Here is a 17,789-nt window from a genome sequence, read left to right on the forward strand (position 1 = left end):
TTCCCTGCCACCTGGCTCTTTGTTCTTGATAAACCCAATTAATGACAGTGAGCTTAGGATGAAATCTTTTCACTTCTGTTCTCTAGCTGACACGGTCTTAACATAGTGGTATGTCCTGATGTTGTGTTCCAAGTGTTTTTGCAGTGCCTTGAAGTTTCCCTAAGGGGAAGAAGGCCCCTTCCCACCTCTTTGGACTTGCCCTGGTGGGGCATTCAAACGTGATTTTTCCACTTCTGGCAATGAACATGACTAGACTTAATTTCTTCTAGCTTAGTGCAGGATTTGAGACATCTAAAGACATCCATCTTAAAGCAGGAGAGCATACTACCTCAGCACTGAATGGTGGAAGACCTCTATAATGGTTAGGTTCTCATCGAGACATAAGAGAGATCTAGCCAGGGGGCTCTGAAGGATGCCCAGTGAATAGTAACAACAAACCAGTTCTGAGCTCAAAAGATCTCGGGGCTTACCCTACTCCGGAGGCTGAACCAGCTTTTTACAGCCCATGGCAAGGAAATGTAGGAGTAACCAAGCTTTGTTCAGCACTTCAGTGACACCAGATGGACCAGATTAGTGATCTCATTGCATCATTTCTATTATCAAAAGCCATTTATACTCAAGAAGACCTTGGCCAAAAGATGTGTCATGGAGAAGTCTGATAGAAGAGTCTAAAGCTCTTCCACCGGGTGCTTGTCACTTGTGTTTTGTGTCATTTTGCTGATAGCCTTCTTGCTTATGGCCAGTCACCCCACACTGGCAATGGCAAAGGCATCCAATCTGGCAATTCATTGTCACCAGTGCTAGATCAAATGCTTTCAGTGCTGAACTTGGTGCCGTTGCCGGTGATTTACTGTCCCAAATACATTTACTATTACCAATGTTTACTGTGCCCAAAACAGTTCATAAGAAATCATTCCCTTTGCGAATCATGATTTTTCTCCACATTTTTGTTTAATTACAAAATTGTAATTAATTGCAATTGATAAAAAGCACCTTGTAAGATAAGCATGCTTCTGCTGACAACTGCAGTGGTTGCTATGGTGATTTTCATGTTGTGAGCAGGGATTATGACTTTGGTGAGAATAGAGCAGATGAAGCTTTAATTTTAACACATCTTGTTTCTATGCAAGTGTGATTTTTAAAAGTGGCAAGACAATGAGATGAGGAAAACAAGTCTGTGTATTTTCAGTGGTAATAATCCCATGTGAGACACATCAGGTGTGTTCTGACACAGATACAGATACCTAACTATACCTTTTTAATTCATTTTTATACAAGATGTTTGGTGCTGGTGTCCAGCATCAAAATCACAGGGATTTTATAGCCTTGGCTGTAACTTTCCTTAGTGATTGTCAGTACCTTTGGGCAACGTTTTGATGTTTTCCTGCTTCCCCCTGATAGGAGCCAGCCTGACAAGTTAAGTTTGTGCTTGTATTTGTTGAGAGCGAGCAGCATCTTCAGCATCGGCTTCATCCTAACAAACGCCTTGTTTTCCAGCCTACTCCAGTGGGATCTGTTCATGTAGATTCTGGGACATCTGCAGTAACAAGAGACAGCCACGTCCATAGAGATCGACCATCACAGCAGGCCCTTCGCAATCAGGTGTGTTGCTCACAACCGCTTCAGCAGCGCCACGTTGTTTGGCACATCTCTGAATTCCTCTTGGATCAGAGAAGCAGAAGCCATATGCCATTAGAGGGGACTGGCACTGATTCTGGCTTTGGTCATGGCAAGCACAATTCCTGCTTCATTTAGAGATTGTGATGTGAGCAGAATTCTGTCAAAGCAACAGGTTGCTGAAATACTGTATTGGCCAGTGGAATTCCTCGAGATCGTGAGCCAAATGGGGTACAATTTGGAATGCATTTTTTTTCTGTAGTTTGTGGGTAAGCTGTTTAAGTCAACTATCCAGCCTGGTCAGACTGCCTGACCTACCTGGCCAATAATGTTTTTTTGGGTGCTTTTACTCATTACACACAGACCATGGAGTAGACCCACAGTTGTGGTGATGGCAGCGTGCCCCCAGGGGCCCTCTTCCTACAGACTGTGCGGCCATGATGAGGATGTACGTGTCCCATGTAGGTGCAATATATCCTTCTCAGGGTGTCCAGTTCTTGATGCGAGTGTTGCAGACCATAAAGGACTTCTGGGGTTGAATCCTTTGGGGAGGCTGGGCATCATGACCTGAATTCAATGCTAGTTTTTGAATTTGAATTTCCCCATTTTTCCTTTTCTAGTTGTAATATTTTGTTGGTGTTGAGAGTTTGGATTTTCTGTGTTAACAGAACTGATCAGAAATTCAGTAGATCTCCAACTGCTGGCTCCTAGCTAGAGCTGTTGGTGCTCTTACTTCCCAGTGAGTGGTTCTGGGCTCGCTCAGCTCCTCTAGCCGCTGTGTGCCATTCTAGCTCCTTGTCTGCCATCTCTGTTCCCACTCAGCTCACACAAGCTGTGGGTGCAGAATTGTGTGTGAGATGTAATAACCCGGCTGGGCTCCACTTTCCCTGTTCCATGCAGCTGGGCTCTGAATGGTAGAGCAGCTAACATAGACTAGAATACATCTCAAACCATCAGCTACAACCAGGATAATACCCCTCGGTAGAAGTGTCGCTTGTAGGAAGCTGGATTGTTTGAAGCATGTGTGCAGTACTGTATTTATGCATGCTGATTAGTGTGGACTGTTTTGTGAGCACTAGTAAAATAATCTGCTTTCATATATTGCCTGATTAATGCATTAACCCCCCCTTATTTGGATGGCAGTCTCTAGTTGTCTGCTTTGACAGCAGACCTTCACACTGTGTACATATGAGGCATCTTGTTTCCTTTAACGGACAATGACACCTGGCTTCATTTTCAAGCGTGGTCACAAATTATAGTACATATCCCAAAGGAATCTGTCCTAGTCCCAAAATAATTATGCAGGCAGCCTTCAATCCATGTTCTGAGCCTCACAAATAGCCTTGATGCTGTATTACATAGCTGCTTTTATCATTTTTTTCACCTAAACAATTTACTTAAGATGCTGAATTATTTAATATCCCAATACACTGGGAAAATCAGTTTCTTCTCGCTGAAACATGAACAACCCTCTTCCAAGAGATGTTCCTTTTAAGTATTAAGCAAATGCTTTCTCTAAAAGAAAAAGTAGAAAAAATGAATGTCTAGCTAGAGCAGTGAATTAAAGGCGTGGGTTTGGGTCAAGTGACTGCCTTGATCTCCAGATTTAATTGCCTTATTTTTGTTCGCAGGTATAACAACTGCAGATTCTTTTTTATAATATTTAGTTCCTAGTAATGATGCTGATGAGAGAACGGTCTCTTGTTTGTAGCCTTTTCCTCTAGGAAAGGAAGATAGTTAACTTTCGAAGATGAGTGAGCCCTTTCCTTTGCCTTTAGGTGCCAGTCTTTAATTTGGTAGCTGGTGGGAAGGTGATGAGTGTTAATGGGAACATGATGCTCCCAGATTTCACAGGCATCACTTCCTCAGTGCCACTGCCTGAGTTGTGTTTTGGGCAGCTCAGCTCAAGCCTACTTCAAAACCAGTTTATCACATACTTGGCTGTAGAAATAAAGAGAAAAATCTGGCTCTTGTGGCTACAAGAGCCTTTTCTAGAAACTGCTTCCAGCCTCCTAGGCAGAAGCTTGCTTCTCCTAACACTGACGTAGCATGATACTACTTCATCACCTGGGCTAGCCAAGTGAACTGATGGCACAGTGCTTTGGAAGAAGCAGCACTCAAGGTCTGTCTTCTACTAGCTTTTAAAATGTGCATTTAAATTCTCCAGTTGTTCACAACCTTGTGACCTGCAGCCATTACAAAAAAAATTCCAAGGGAAAGCCTTCTGCTTTGAATGCCACCAAGTATAAAAAGTGTAGGCAGCCTCTCAGGCTCACAGGAAGAACATGCAATAAGAAGATTTAATAGGATAAGCCTGGACAGAACCACCTCTAAGGGAATAGTACCTGTCAGCTGGATATGGGGACTGCTTGGAAGGAGGAGTGGCACCATGGGTCACTCCAGGAAGGAGTCAGAGGCCATGTGCAGAGGGAACGGTAGTGACTGTTTTATGAAATGCCAGGAGACTTCTTTTTTATTCTCCTACTTTTTGCATGTTCTCCTGCTCTAGTTGAGTGACAATTTACTAGTTAGTGTTGAAGTTTATTCAGAGGTTTCTGGAGTCTTTCTCTGCTTGCACTCTTTCTTTTTTTCTTTTTCACAGTGGCACTAAGCCCTGTGGCTTCTCTTCCCCTGACCAGAGCTCAGGCTTATGATCCATAGCTGCAGGGAGTAACACGAAGAGGTGCTGGGGAAGGGCAGGGCCTGTGCACCTCTCCTTGGTTAGCTGCTTTGGCTTCACTGCTGATAACCTGGTGCTTATTTGCTTGAGCCTCTTGTTTCTTGGCCAGGACCACGGTGTCCCTGTTCAGCATCCCTCCTGCAAGGTGGGTGTGTGTACTGGGGGGACTCTGCTGCTCCGCCCTCTCTTCTTTCAAATTTGTGCTTCAGCTTTGAAACATTTGCTTAAATGTTTATACAGTGTCCAGGGAGACACCTTTTAAACGTGTCCCATTAGTCACTTCAGGCTTGACTATGTCCTCTGCTGTTGTCCTGAAGCCAGCACAGATCTGCCTGCTTGTCCTACACTTCCCAGTCTTGGGAGGTGTTCCTCCAGCTGGTTGCTTGGGTTTAGGTGAACTGAGATCCTCTGGGGTCTTAGGTGAATGCTGGATGTGTTGTCATCAAAGCTGGGTGACCTGTAAGGAGCTTCACGTGCAAGTGCAAAATGGTTCTTTTAATAAAACAAGTCAAATTCTAATAATTTAATTGCCTAAAGTTTGCATCTGTTGGGGATAAATAAGAAACTGTTTGCAAAAGTTTCTTATCTACTTTTCTGCAGAAAACCAAAATGCCACCAACCCTCTCTCCAGTCAAACAGGTGTGGTGGATGTTTCCTTCTGCACTGTACAAGTGAATCAGTGTGTGGAACTGGCTTTTGGTGAAATAAAATGTAGCTTTTTTTTATGTTGAAAATTAGAGTTTTAAAATATGTTTTTAGGGAGGTCGAGCTTGTGTATTCAGTCTTGGTCCCATGCCAAGTGCTCTGGTGTGTGTGACATGACAGATGTAGTTAAACATACTGTCAGTGTGTTTTTATTCTATGATGAAACTCATGGAAATGAAACCGCTAAAGAATTAACTTCCTGAGCTTTCTCTTCATTTAGCAGCTAGAGAAGAAATCTACTCCTGCAATGAATTACTGCAGAGACCACTGAAGTAAAGTATGAGGTGCACTTGGTAAAAAGAAATGTTAGCCCACCTAAAAGTTTAAATGCCTTGCTTTTTGCAAAGAATCTAACTCACTAACAAACACCCTTTTATTTCTTCCCCTCATTTACCTTTTTCCTTCTCTTCTGCTTCTCCTGTGCTTCTGAACTTGTGAGCAGGCATCATCAGATCGCCGAGGGGAGTGGGAGATCCAGCCAAGCCGGCAGACGAATACCTCATACCTGACATCTCATTTGGCTGCAGATCGGCATGGAGGATCAGTACAGGTACCTCTTCCTCCTAATGTGTGCAGCCTTGATGCAAGAATTTGTGTTAAATTCCCTGAATTCTCCTTAAATTGCAGTAACATCATGGTCAGGAGAGCAATTTCACAAACTGTTTTGGTCCTGTCCAAAAAAACCCAAGCTATAGTTTTGTGGGACCAAAGCCATGATGGCCAGCATCATTGCTGTTACTGTTTCAATGAAGCTTTTCCTCTGAGAGTTATTTTGAACTCAGGTTTGTCGAATTGAACACAGAAAGGAGTGTATATTAGCAGGTCTGGTCTATAAAGCACCCCTCTATCCGCATCCTGGGGGTGCTCCTAGTAAGAAACAGCTGAAATAGGGTTTGTTGCATATAAACCTCATTAATGTTAGGAGAACAGTTGATCTGTTCCAGTTCAGGCTTGATAGGTGAGGTTCTGGTTTAATTCCTCCTGTTTAATGGAAATCTAGGGGTGCCAGCCTGGAGAAATGCCCAGGGGGTGGCTGGTGCAAGCTGGCTGGCTCTACAGCCGCTTCTCCCTGCAGGTGGAGGGCAGACAGGCTGAACTGTCGCTGTGGTTGCAGGGCCTGGTGACCCTGTTCTCTTGCCCCCCAGTGAATTTGTATTTTAGTTTTGGATCCAGTGGCAGACCAACAGCAGTGTAAGGGCATGGTGGCTGCAAGTTGGATCTCTGAATGATTGTCCTGTGGAAGGTGGGTGAACAAAGGATGTGTGACAGTGCCAGGCAGCATTAAAGGTGGCACTACAGCTAAGTTTTTAAATTCCTGAAAAGATGGCTTCTGTTTATGAAACCGTACCTGCCTTTGGTTGTCAGTCAGGCTCACTAAGGGAGTTCCTTGCACTACTGCCAGAGCAAGATGGCTGCATGTGCTGGAGAGAAGATGCAAGAGTCACTCAAGCAAGCAAACAAGAACTGTTTAATATTGCTGGCAAGGTGAGCCCTTTGGCAGAGGTTTGCCTGTGAGAGCTGGCACTAGTGTCAGACACAACACTTTGAAAATTGGCTCTGGTGAAATGGGAATTAGTGCCTGAAGTGGGACAGAGCTGAGCTGAGGAGATGGGTAGTGCAGGATGTCCCAAAGTGAAATGCAGGTTAAGTTGAAATTTTTACTTATTCCTGATATTTGGTTGGATTCAATGATTTTTTTGGCTTGATTAGCCATTCCTTTTTTCATGTAAAGATATTTTATTGAGTAGCAGAGAAACTGAAAGATAAGGAGAAACTAATGTATGTATAGCTCTGATGTCAGCCATGAGCAGACAGTAAACTGGAAAACTGTTCAAGGTCAAGTTGGATGGGGCTCTGAGCAACCTGATCTAGTGGAAGGTGTCCCTGCCCATGGCAAGGGGGTTGGACTAGATGATCTGTGAAGGTCCTTTCCATCTCAAACCATTCTGTGATTTTATGAATTCAGCACTCGGTAAGTGCAGAGGGGAATAGTTTCCTTGTGAAAACCCAGCGTGAGCTGAGTCTCCCCACAAGTAGTGCTCTGCCAGGGTAGCTACAGCAATAATGCAGTCCTAGTCTGAATTTGACTGAGAGGGTCGCCTACCTGAGCAGTTTGCAAGCCTATATGTGCCACTGTAAGCATTAGAATTCTGCTTATCTGCAGCCAAGAACAGAAAATCTTCTGCTGTGCGTGGCTGCTGGGTTGCAGATGCTTAAATTGTTTCTCAACAGATCACCCAGCTCATGATGAACCCTTGGGAGGTCAGTAGCTTCAAATGTCCATTTCCTTTAAGGCAACAGTTGAATTTGCCACATCAAAATGAAGTGGTGGCACATAAAAAGAGAGGAGGAAAATCAAAGCCTTTTGTAAAATGAAATTTAACAATCAGCTAAAGGAAGTGTGGGAAGACCACTGGGAATAGCACAATTAAGTGCTAGCATTTTGCAAAGTTGTGTGGGAAGTGTAGAGGTCTGGAGAACCCAGGTGAGCCCACAGTGTGATGAATCTGGGAAGGGGGGTGAGAAGAGAACCCAAGGTCACTTGAGGAGTGAAAACCACATGAGCTGAGTCCTGACATGTCTTGGAAGACACTGCCCGTGGGACTTGATCTGCAGAAACAGCAGTTGCTGGTAGAATTTAAGTATTTGAAACGAACATGGAGAGGTACATTTAATAGTGAAGAGGCATCTGCTTCAGTGGAGTGGCTTCCTTCTCTTAATCTCTGGTGGTTAAGTCATCCAGAGCCACCAGGAATACTGGGTAGCACCCTGACGCACACCCACACCCCCCACACCCCAAAAGGGAGGTACCTCCTTTTACCTTGCAGAAGGGCAAAGAGGTGGAGCAGGAGGGGAACCATGCATCGTTATAGCTCGGGACCCAGAAGCAGCTCCAGGTGTTCACAGCAGTGCAAAGGAGCCTGTTCTGACTACCAGATGGAGTGCAGAGGGGCTGGCCAAACTTCAGTCCCATAGCAGCTTCTTCGGTGGCTGTTGTGGCAACAGGGCAATGATGAATTATCCGGAAAATTATGTGCTCTGCTGGTAAATGTAGAGCTGCTGGCATCTGGGGGTCTGCATGGTCATCCCTATAATGGAAATGCTGAAGTAAGGTGTAACATCTGCTGTGAAACAAAAAGATAGGAGACCGTATCAACTGCTTTTGGGTGAAGACATAATTCCAGAAACTGGCTGTGTAAGGAGTGAGACTCTGGAAGCTCTGGAGTCACTTCTTCCCATGGTATTGGCAGGCAAGAGGACTGAGTCGCTCACCTGTGAAACTGTCAGGAGAAAACAATCAACGTAGTACAGTTTGTATATAGGGCTGCCAGTTAGCCTTCACACTAGTGGTTGTGCCTCCCAAAGTGGCGTAGCCTTCCAAAGACAAGAAGACCTGTGCTGGACACAGGAGCATGAATTAGTGAACACAGACACAGTCCCCTGCCTGCTTTTCTGCTTGGGATGAACTAGGCTGGTCTCCCCAAACCAGGCAAGTGATTCAAAGGCATCCAAAGAATCTGACAGCCTGCTAAGAGGGTGCAAAAAGACAGGAGCAAATGGTAGTTATTCTGCAGATTTCCCATTCCCACAGCATCCCATGGTCCAGGAGGATGGAGACACATCACGTCCAGGGGGGCCTCGTTAACAGGATATTCTGTTCCTTTGCCTTTCAGGTGGTTAGCTCGACCAACGGGGAGCTCAATGTGGATGATCCAACGGGGGCACACTCCAACGCGCCAATAACAGCGCAGGCAGAGGTGGAGGTGGTGGAGGAAGCTAAGTACGTTTGCTTTACAAACAGGCTTTCCACTGATGTGGTCATTAATCCTCCTCCTGGGAAATGAGTGGGGATGTTTACCTGTGGTGAAGTACTCAATGCTTGTGTCCCATGCCCTTTTCCTTGCATATTGCTGCTTTTATGCATGGTGCCTTCAGTGCTGCTGCTGCTTCTTCTTTACACTTGTCATGGCTGGAGAGCGTAGCTCTTACTCAGAGCATGTATTGCAAGATAGACAGTAGCACAAATACCAAATACTGTGAATTGATTTCAGGAATCCCGGTGAATGTCCCCTGCTCCAAAAGGAGAACGCAGTGTACTCTCATGCTGAGAGTGTAGGAGTAGCTTGAGCACAGCTCAGTGAAGAGATTCTTGGTCTAAAAGTTAATGCTTTATTTCTGGCTGCAAGAAGTGGATGCCAGATATCCAGAACGGTCCTAAAGTTACTCTCGCAGGGATGGGTAGTTCTTTCTTGGTCCAGCCCAATGGAAGCCGAGTGAGAGAAACCAGAAGCAGCCCTCCTGCTTGTGGGGAAGAGTGTGCTCCCTCTGAGCTGGTGTCTCCTCTGTAGCTTGTGGTCAAGAGTGAGAACTGATGTACAAAGTTGCTGCTTTGGCTATTTTGGCCTCCTTTGCACATATGCTGCATCTGGCACCATCATGTCACTTTTTGCATGATCCTTGACATGGGACCTTCTCACTGCCTCTGAACGAGACCAGAACCCTAGCAGGTCACAGTGTAATCCTGACACTTCCCATGCAAAGGGTAAATAGTCCTGGGGCCACCTTTGAACTAGTCAGTGCTGTGACATTGCTGTGACAGCTGCTTGGTTATAATTTGACTGGATGACACTGGTGTTGCTTGTCCCACGTTGTTTGTCTCAGCTTTTGTGGGAACTTCTCTTAGGAATGGCTTCTGGGAGGGTAAAGAGGGAAACCAGCAGGCGTGAGAAAGGGAGTGCTGATGGAAAAGGTCCCTAGGTATGCATCAGTCTGAAGCCAGTGCTGGTTGTCCTGAAGGTCTTCTCCTGTCCGTTCCTCTGTCCCTCGGGAAGCACTTGTGTGTAATCTTGCTCACTGGTAGCTGGCCTGGGCATGGTCCTGCCAGCCTCATGCCCAAGCAACAGATACACTTTCTCCACCCAGCCAAAGGAGCGAGCCTTGGGTTTGGTACGGGCTCCTCGTGAAGTACAGCAGAATGGGGGAAATCTTGAGGTGCAACCTGCGGATTGGGTGACATTCCTCTTAGCTATGGGTAGCGTGGCCTGCAGCAGCCACCAGTTTGGCATCACAGGCTTTGTCTTGGTCAGACTGAAGTGGGTCCCCCCCAGGCATGCATCTTGGGGTTGCTCCTAGGGTGGGGCAGATTGCCACTCTTAACAGTTCTTGATACAGCAACCCAATGCAAGGAAGAGCCAGCTTTTAAGATAGGACCGCCTTCAGCTTGTCTATCCGCAGCACTTTGTTCAGTGCGGCCAGGGTCCAGGCCCCACACCTGTGCACAGGGGAGATGTCACAACAGGTTAAAAGGAGCATGCAAGAGCTGTGCTGCCCAAGCTGTGTCTTGCAGCACGTGGAACTGTTGTGTCTCTCTCCAGCCCTTGTTTGTATGGTCCCAAATTGGTTTTTGAGGTGCTGGGAAGTAGAGCGTAAGCTGCTTTGCACTGGCAGGTGTGGAGTCTCTTGTAATTCACAAGTGTAGTCTGCTTCATTCCTCTTGCCACAGGGAGGGCTGGCTTCATTCTTTCCTGGCATCTGTGATCATAAATCCCCTCAGTTATATGAGGAGGGCAAAGGACTTTCAGATTCTGCTTTTGCAGTAAAGTGGGCCAAAAAGAGCTAGAAGAAACTGGAGCTGGAGCTCTGTGTTTTGAGACAAGGTGCAGTAGTGGAAAGGTCTTTCCCTGGCACTCCTGGCAGGCAGAGGAGCTGTGCAAATGCTTCTGCTGGAAATAAGCTCCCAATCCCAGCCATGGGTTTCACTGAAGGGCAGGTCCCAGGTGTAGATCCATGATCTGGCCCTTCTGCTGCTGGAGCTACAGGGAACAAGAGCAGATTCCTCTCCTGATGACCCAGAGTCCCTTTCTGATCCCAGCCCCAAATAAAGAACTTTGTGTGGCTGGTGCCTTTGTGGAAAACAGGCAGTGTTTGTTGGAGGCCTCAAGACCCTGGAAAACGTGACAGTTCTCAGCAGCACCATGGCAAGGGCAGAGGTGGTATGAGGGCTGGGGTGGGTGGTGGGCAGGCATGGTGTGTGTCTGCCAGTCTGCACTGCATGTTTGCATGGCTGCAGTGACATGCTTTCATCCCACCTCTGTGAACTAATTGCTCTTTCTTCCTCTCTGTGTTTTTTCTCTACACTCTCTGTAGCTGCCTGAAAATGCTCAACTTGTGGTGAGTCCCTCTCTCCAGTCCACATGCAAGGGGGAGCGGACCAGACTAGACTGGGGTTGGCAAAACCAAACCAACCAAACCCTAAAAAGGCATAAAGTCAAAGCCAACCCAGAGCTGTTTTGATTCTAGGACAATGCTGAGGACCACATGCAGTAACGGGGAGGGTGTGGGCAATGTCTGAGTGGCCACATTAGGCCAAGCAATTCGGCTGATCTCGGAACTGATAGATGCAAAAGACAGATTTTAATCCTTTTCTGTTTGCCTTAACATCTCCCCCAAAATGTTATGTCCATGAGCAGATGATGTCTAATGGAGTTGGGCAGAGTCGGGACCAGGCTTGCCGAGCATCTTGCAGGAGTTCCTCACACAGACGATTACAAAGGGAAAAGCCTGTGCTGGGTATCGAGGGGAGGGGGCCAGTGCTTCTTCAAAGAGTTTCCTCTGACGAGGCACAGGCCAGGGCCTGTATTGTTCGAGAGGATGGAAAGACGTGGCCACGGAGTCCTCGTTAGTGACGCAGCCCCAGCTAGAGCCCCCACTTGCGGAGGGCGGGTGGCAGACGGCTCCTTTCCAAAAACCCTGCAGCTGCCAGCTGAGGGTGCAGATGAATGGGCTTCTCCAGGAAAGAAGGTGCAGAGAGGTTGGGATTAGCATTAGTCCAAGTCCAGCTCAGGCATATATATGGTTTTATCAGGGTTTTGAAGCTGCAGCTGTAGTATCCGTCTCAAGGTATCCCCTGGAAGTGTTCCTCTCCCTCCATACCCCTTGGGGAAGCCACGGACCCAGTAAGGGGAGGACCAAATGGAGACTCGGGTGAGGAGCTTGTAGGTCCCAGGGAGAGCTGATGGGTGGGAATGGCTACAGAGCAAGGTGACAGAGCCCGTGTGCGGTGAAGAATTTCCCTGTTGGATGGGAGGCTGACCGCCTCTGCCCTGCTCTCCATAGGCATTGCCTCCAATACCTCTGGCATCTCTGGCTTCTCTGTATGTCATAGTCTGGGGCTGTTCTCTTGGGCATTGTCTGCATGCAGAGACATCATGTTCTGTAATTGTCAGCCTGCCTTATTCTTTTATTTTGGTGTTTTGCCTCTGCCTGTCTGAACTGCCAGGACTTCCTTTCCTGAACCCTTCCCTGGACCTCTGAGTAACAGCCTAAAAGACAGTCACAAGGAAAAACAGCCAGAAGTCAGTCAGCTCCCTTCGTTTTGTGCCCCAGGAAATGAGTGCTGCTCAGCCCTCTTCTTCCCTTACCCGCTGCATGCAAAATCATAAGTCATGCGTTTTCCATCCTCTCTCCCCGTAACATCCTCCCCTTTACTCACCATTGCCAAAGTCATGAAGGAAGGTGGCTGCTGTGGGAGAAAAAGACTGACAGATTGAAGCAGGAGAGGGTGGTAGATGGCCCGGGACAATAAAGTGCAAGACCAGTCCGCGCAGGAGCCTGGGTTGGGTGGTGCTTCAGACTGCACGCTGCACATGTCAGGCGAGGTGGGTAGCGATGGAGTTGTCACAGGTCGCTCTAAGCCCGTGTTCCTGCAGGGACAAGTGCTTTTCGGTTTTCCTCATCTTGCCTCCAGATGGAGCCTGTTTAGGAACAAACTCTGAATGCTAAATTTCCCCTGGCCCTTCGTCTGTGCAGGCCAGAGGAATGTGTAGGGGGAGGTGGCCCTCCTCTTGCTGTGGCTGTTTGAGCTCTCCATGTTGTAGGGGGTTTTGGTCTCCCCAGCAGAAGATCTGTGCTGGCAGACTTGGCTCATGGAGGGATGGTGGCCACTTTTGCATCCCATAGTAAGGCTTGTGCATCCAGGGGCAAGCACCTTCTGGGGTGCAAGTAAGAATGAATCAGTTCCTGCAGCTCTAGAGGACAGAAGCGTAATGCCAACGTTTCAGAGCAATGAAGGACCCAATGGAAAATAATTTGGAGAATTTGTTACAGTGTTTTTGCATGTTTTTAGTCTGGCTGTCGGTAAAAGATGCTTGTAGGAAAAAATGGTCTTTGCATATTCACATCTGCTCTTGCTGCTTAGCAAGGCATCCTTTCCACCAGCCTGAAAAAGCAGTCTTTCAGCATCACCCAGGCTTCTCTGGAGATGGCTGTAATGGCAGAAAGACAGGTAGCTCAGGAGCAGAACTTGCACAGAACAAACACCTTTCTTCTGTGCAGAGGATTCCTGACAGCGGGTTGAGGATAGAAAGGTAGATACGCCTTCAATGCCAGCTAATTCTGTAGGAAGCCAGCGGGACTAGAAAACCTGGCTTTCAGTGTATCCCACAAGTGAAACCACCACTCTTCACAGTTCAGTTGCGATGGGTGTTTTTTCTCCCCACCTCAGCCTCCACTCTCCATCCTTCTTGCTTCCCCTAATCCCTGAGCGCTGTGCACCTCCCTTGCATCGGATGGGGGAAGAAGCAGGGGTTCCGCATATTGGCACTGAATGATTTATCCAAGGTGGAAGCTCTGATTATCATGAAAGGTTCAGTAAAGAAACCTGGTTCCTGGGCCAAGATCTCTTTGGAACTTTTCTTTTTAGTGAATGGTGGTGAAAACCATGTGTCTCGTAGCTGGGAAGAGCAGCCAGGGCTTGCTGTCCCAGTCCGCTTCCTCTGGGGGTTTGGACAGAGGGAGCAGAGCAACTGGATCCTTGTTTTGCTGCTTTCCCAGATAGCTCCTTGTGTTCCTGCCCAACGGGAGTGAGACAGCCCAGTGCTCGGGGCTGCGTCCCACTGTCTCCTGCCGCCTTTGGGCAGTGGGACCCCACTGCGTGCGGCTGACTTGCTTTTGCTGGTCTGCCAGTCCGGGCTGGGGGCGTCAACTATCCACCAGCATCTGCCGACCTTGCTGACCATCCTGAGGGACAGCAGGTCTGTCTGGGCCTCCGGCCGGGCGTGCAGAGATGCTGTTGCATGCAGCTGAGCAGAGGGAAGCCCAGGTGGTGGGGGACCTTCCCAGGGTGCCGGGTGCAGGCTAACTTGTCTTGTCCTTTGTGCCCCAGGTGCTGCTGCTTCTTTAAGAGGAAACGGAAGAAGACAGCTCAGCGTCATAAGTGACCGGTGCCTCCTGGGCCTTGCAGGAACCATCGCACCTGCAGCTCCTGCCCTGTCTCACTGGAAGGGGCTTCTCTTTAGGGGGGATGAGGAGGCATAGGAGGAAGAGAGAAAAAAAAAAAGTGACATTTTAAACCAAAAAGAGAAGAAAACGTTCCAAAACAAACCACTCTGGAGTGGATGTGCTGAATGGTCTCCCTCGTTCACTCCAAGCCTGAAGCTCCTTTTGGGACCAGGACTGTGGCTGGCTCAGGTCTTGGTCGCCCTGGGAGGGGGGCTGGCTGGCTGACCCTTCTTCCCATTGTTTACGGTGAAGGCATTGTTCACGCAAACCTGAGGACTGTGCTTAGTTCCTGCTCACTTTCCTCCCCTCCCTCTCCTGCACACTCTGCTCTTCCATCCTCCTCCCTCCTTAATTAAGCAAAGAAATACCATAGGCTTGATTGGCTGTCCAGAGGGCAGGAGGATGTGGTGTGGGCAGGAGAGTTGCATGGGAGAAGGGCCTGACTGCTGTGGCAGTAAGAGACAGGTTCCCTTTTCGGCTCCTTGGGAACAGTTACACTGTAATGCGCAAGCTGTGAGAAATTTGCAATCTGCTGTTCCAGTTAGGGTTTTTTTCCGGCTCCCTTGACACCTCCCTCCTCTGACAGTAACAGAGCAATGTGGATTGTTTTAAAGAAGCTGACGTCGTTGCACTTTTTATTATTTTTAGCATTTACAGATGCACATTGTATCTGTGGATCTCTGCATGGCCACACGGTGCCAGTGCAGACAGACATTCAGCTGGGAAGATGGTGGGGTGCACAGAATGCCCTCGAGTGGGGATGTCAATGACATCCGCATGACCCTCGTGCCAGTCTGGGGTTCCTGACACCTGCCTGGGGCCATGCGCTGAGGAAAGCATACTTGAATTTTCAATCACCCTTTCTAGCTGCCAGTGACTGTCCCTACCATGGTTTCCTACACCGTGCCTGACCCAACGGACCAGGAGATGTAAGGCCATAACCTGGCGTTGGCAGGAGGGAGCAGCATCAGCTTTGCTGGGCTGGAGGAGTTTGTGCTGGCTTAAGAGGTAGAACTGGATTAAGCTAACTGGTAGGCAGCCATTTCCCAAAGCGTAGGTGTTTCTCGGTGTGGGCAACTGGGCAGCCTTCTGAAGTCCCTCCAGTAGGGTGGTTGTGAGCAGGTACCTTCTGCAAGAAAACATTAGCAGGAGCAAAGGTTCCCCAGCAGAGGAGAGGATACTTCACTGCCTTAACACTGATTTCATCTCCAGATGGTCAGATAGGTTTGACTGGAATAGCCTTCACATTCTCTCTGCGAGTGTGTGCCTGGAGCATGTGAGACACCATCCTGCCCCACGGGAGAAGCCACAGTTCTCATGCACCGCTTTTGAGCCAAACCTATAGCTAGCAAAGGCCTTGGGGTGCCTAACACATGCGTAAGAAGAAATCTTGCATCTTGCTGCAGCATTTCCAAACTGTGAGGAGGCTGGGGCTGCCCAGGTGTTACTGTAGACGTGGCAGGGCTGTGGGACAGCTTGAGCAGCTTTTGGGGAGGTTGTGAACAGGTTCCTTGTACTTTGTCTTTCCACGTCTGACACCTGACCAGGCTGGGACCGTTCATTTGAGGGACTTTGCTTGTCATAAACATGGGCCTGGCTCACCCCAAAAATCCCAGAGAGCGTGAAGGGAGGAAAGGGAGAGACTAGATCTCATTATCTTTGATGTTTTTTTTAATGATGATCTGCGTAGCTTGGAGTTTGTGGAGCAGCAGTCCTGGGGTGTTTGGTTCCCCTGGCTGCACAGAAGCGGACTTAGAGGGCAGGAAATCATCCTGGGCAGGGAGCTTCTGGGCTTGCTCTTGTGCATCCCAAAAGCAGGCAGACGCTGGTGCAGTGCCAGGGCAGAAAAGCCCCGCTTCCTTGCTGGGATCCCCATAGGGTGTCTCCACCACCATCCACTGCATTCTCTCCATGCCTTATCCTGACAAGCACCACTAGGAGACGCGTGTACCCCCCTTCTCGTGCGGCCAGGTGCTTTCCTCGAGCCATACTGTGGGCTGGGGCAGGAAGGGGGTGGCTCACTTCCCACAGCACATGCTGAGGCACTTGGCCCACGCATCCCCTCCTGTCAGAGGGAGGACAGGGACTGTGGCCACGTTCTGCCCTTCTTTTTCTGAACTCCGCTGCTGCCAGAAGGCCGGTGTCTCTGGCACAGGCATTGCCCTCTCTGTTGTAGGAAACCATGGTTTGGCATCTTGGGAGGGGGGGAAAGGGGCACAGGTGCTCCCTGGGGAGCAGTCCTGCCTGCTGCAGATGAAGTCATGCCCTGAGACACTTCTGTTGCTGCCCTCCCAAGCCCCACTAAGTGCCTGTCACCAGAACTCGATTCCTTCTGCATCTCCTGCCATGTTTGGTCATTCCTCGCTGTCTCCGGTCAAGGAGCAGCTTGTAGTTGCAGCATATGTAAGTGTTTGCAGGGTGAGGGAGGGCAGGGGTGGGAAAGGGGCCATCTCAACAGTTTTTGTTCTTAAATGGGGGGGGTGTTTGTTTGGGTTTTTTTATTTTTATTTTTAAAGTGAATGTATTTGATTGTTTAGAAACTTTCCTGACCTTGTTTTTAAGTGGGTTGGTTTGAAAGCTATTTCACGGTGACCCACTACCGCTTCTCTCTGGAGATATGATGTTCTTTTAATCCTACAATGATGTGTTTGTAGGGGAGGACTGTCCCCCCACGGCATGCTGGTAATGCTCACTTGTACCAAGCCCTCTTGCACTATAATCGTATGTTGGACTCTTCAAAAGGGCAAAGATGTGGGGTGGCATTTTTAAAAAAAAAAAAAAAAAAAAAAGAAAATAAAGCAGGTTAACAGCAAGTCCTGTGCTTGAGGAAACTGCTGTCCCCAGGGAGCCTGGAGGTGACTAGGAGACGCAAGGCAGACTGAGCCAGCCATGCTGTGGTAGGAAGCAGGGCATTAAGCCTACCTGGGCAAACTCTCCTCTCCTCACCAGAAGTTGTTAGCAGCTGGGAGACTCCAGGGGTGCCAGGGGAGGGCTCTCAGGCCTGCACGTCAGGGGGCACCCAGTGCTGTACTGGCCTCCGTGATGTAGCTGTCCCATGGTGTGGCCCACCAACGTTGCGATGCAGTCTTCTGAGGTATCAAGTGAGATGATTATTTTTTTTCAATAAAACATTGCACTGCATTGTTCTCCATGAATAGATGTATTTATTACCTCTTCCTGACAACATTGTTTCTGTTTTCTTTTCCTTTGCTTCTGTTGGGCACTCTTGGTAGCCCTCCTCTCCAGTGATAAGCCCTGAGCCTTTGAGGGGACAGTGCGCAGTGTGGGAACTTACGGGACTTTCTCCATACTTTGTGCTTTACAACCACTGGCAGTTTGGCTCCACAGAGCTTGGCCAAGGCGTGGTGACACAGATTTCTCTGCTCCTTGTGCCTGCGTGTTCCCGCTTCCAGCATCCTGGGCAGGAGAATGGCTAAACCATTGATCCACTTGGAATGCAAAGATTTGAACTGCCCCAAAACGTGCTGTCATGTGGTCCCTGTGTCTC

General features: G+C 48.4%; 1 protein-coding gene across 7 annotated transcripts in view; it reads left to right on the forward strand.

The window, feature by feature from the left end:
• CSNK1G1 (casein kinase 1 gamma 1) overlaps positions 1-17,432 on the forward strand; it is a 108,201-nt gene extending 90,769 nt beyond the window's left edge. For 6 of the 7 annotated variants that reach the window (XM_055717446.1, XM_055717445.1, XM_055717448.1 and 3 more), the window contains 5 exons: positions 1,498-1,602; positions 5,445-5,552; positions 8,677-8,783; positions 11,150-11,173; positions 14,166-17,432. In XM_055717446.1, coding sequence (XP_055573421.1) covers positions 1,498-1,602; positions 5,445-5,552; positions 8,677-8,783; positions 11,150-11,173; positions 14,166-14,220 — 399 coding nt within the window. In that variant the 3' untranslated portion in view covers positions 14,221-17,432. The remainder of the gene's footprint in view (positions 1-1,497; positions 1,603-5,444; positions 5,553-8,676; positions 8,784-11,149; positions 11,174-14,165) is intronic. The other variant, XM_055717451.1, reaches the window with a different exon arrangement.
• The last annotated feature ends 357 nt before the right edge of the window (positions 17,433-17,789 follow it).

Source organism: Falco cherrug, chromosome 7, assembly GCF_023634085.1.
Source record: "Falco cherrug isolate bFalChe1 chromosome 7, bFalChe1.pri, whole genome shotgun sequence".
In the NCBI taxonomy this organism is placed as follows: Eukaryota; Metazoa; Chordata; class Aves; order Falconiformes; family Falconidae; genus Falco; species Falco cherrug.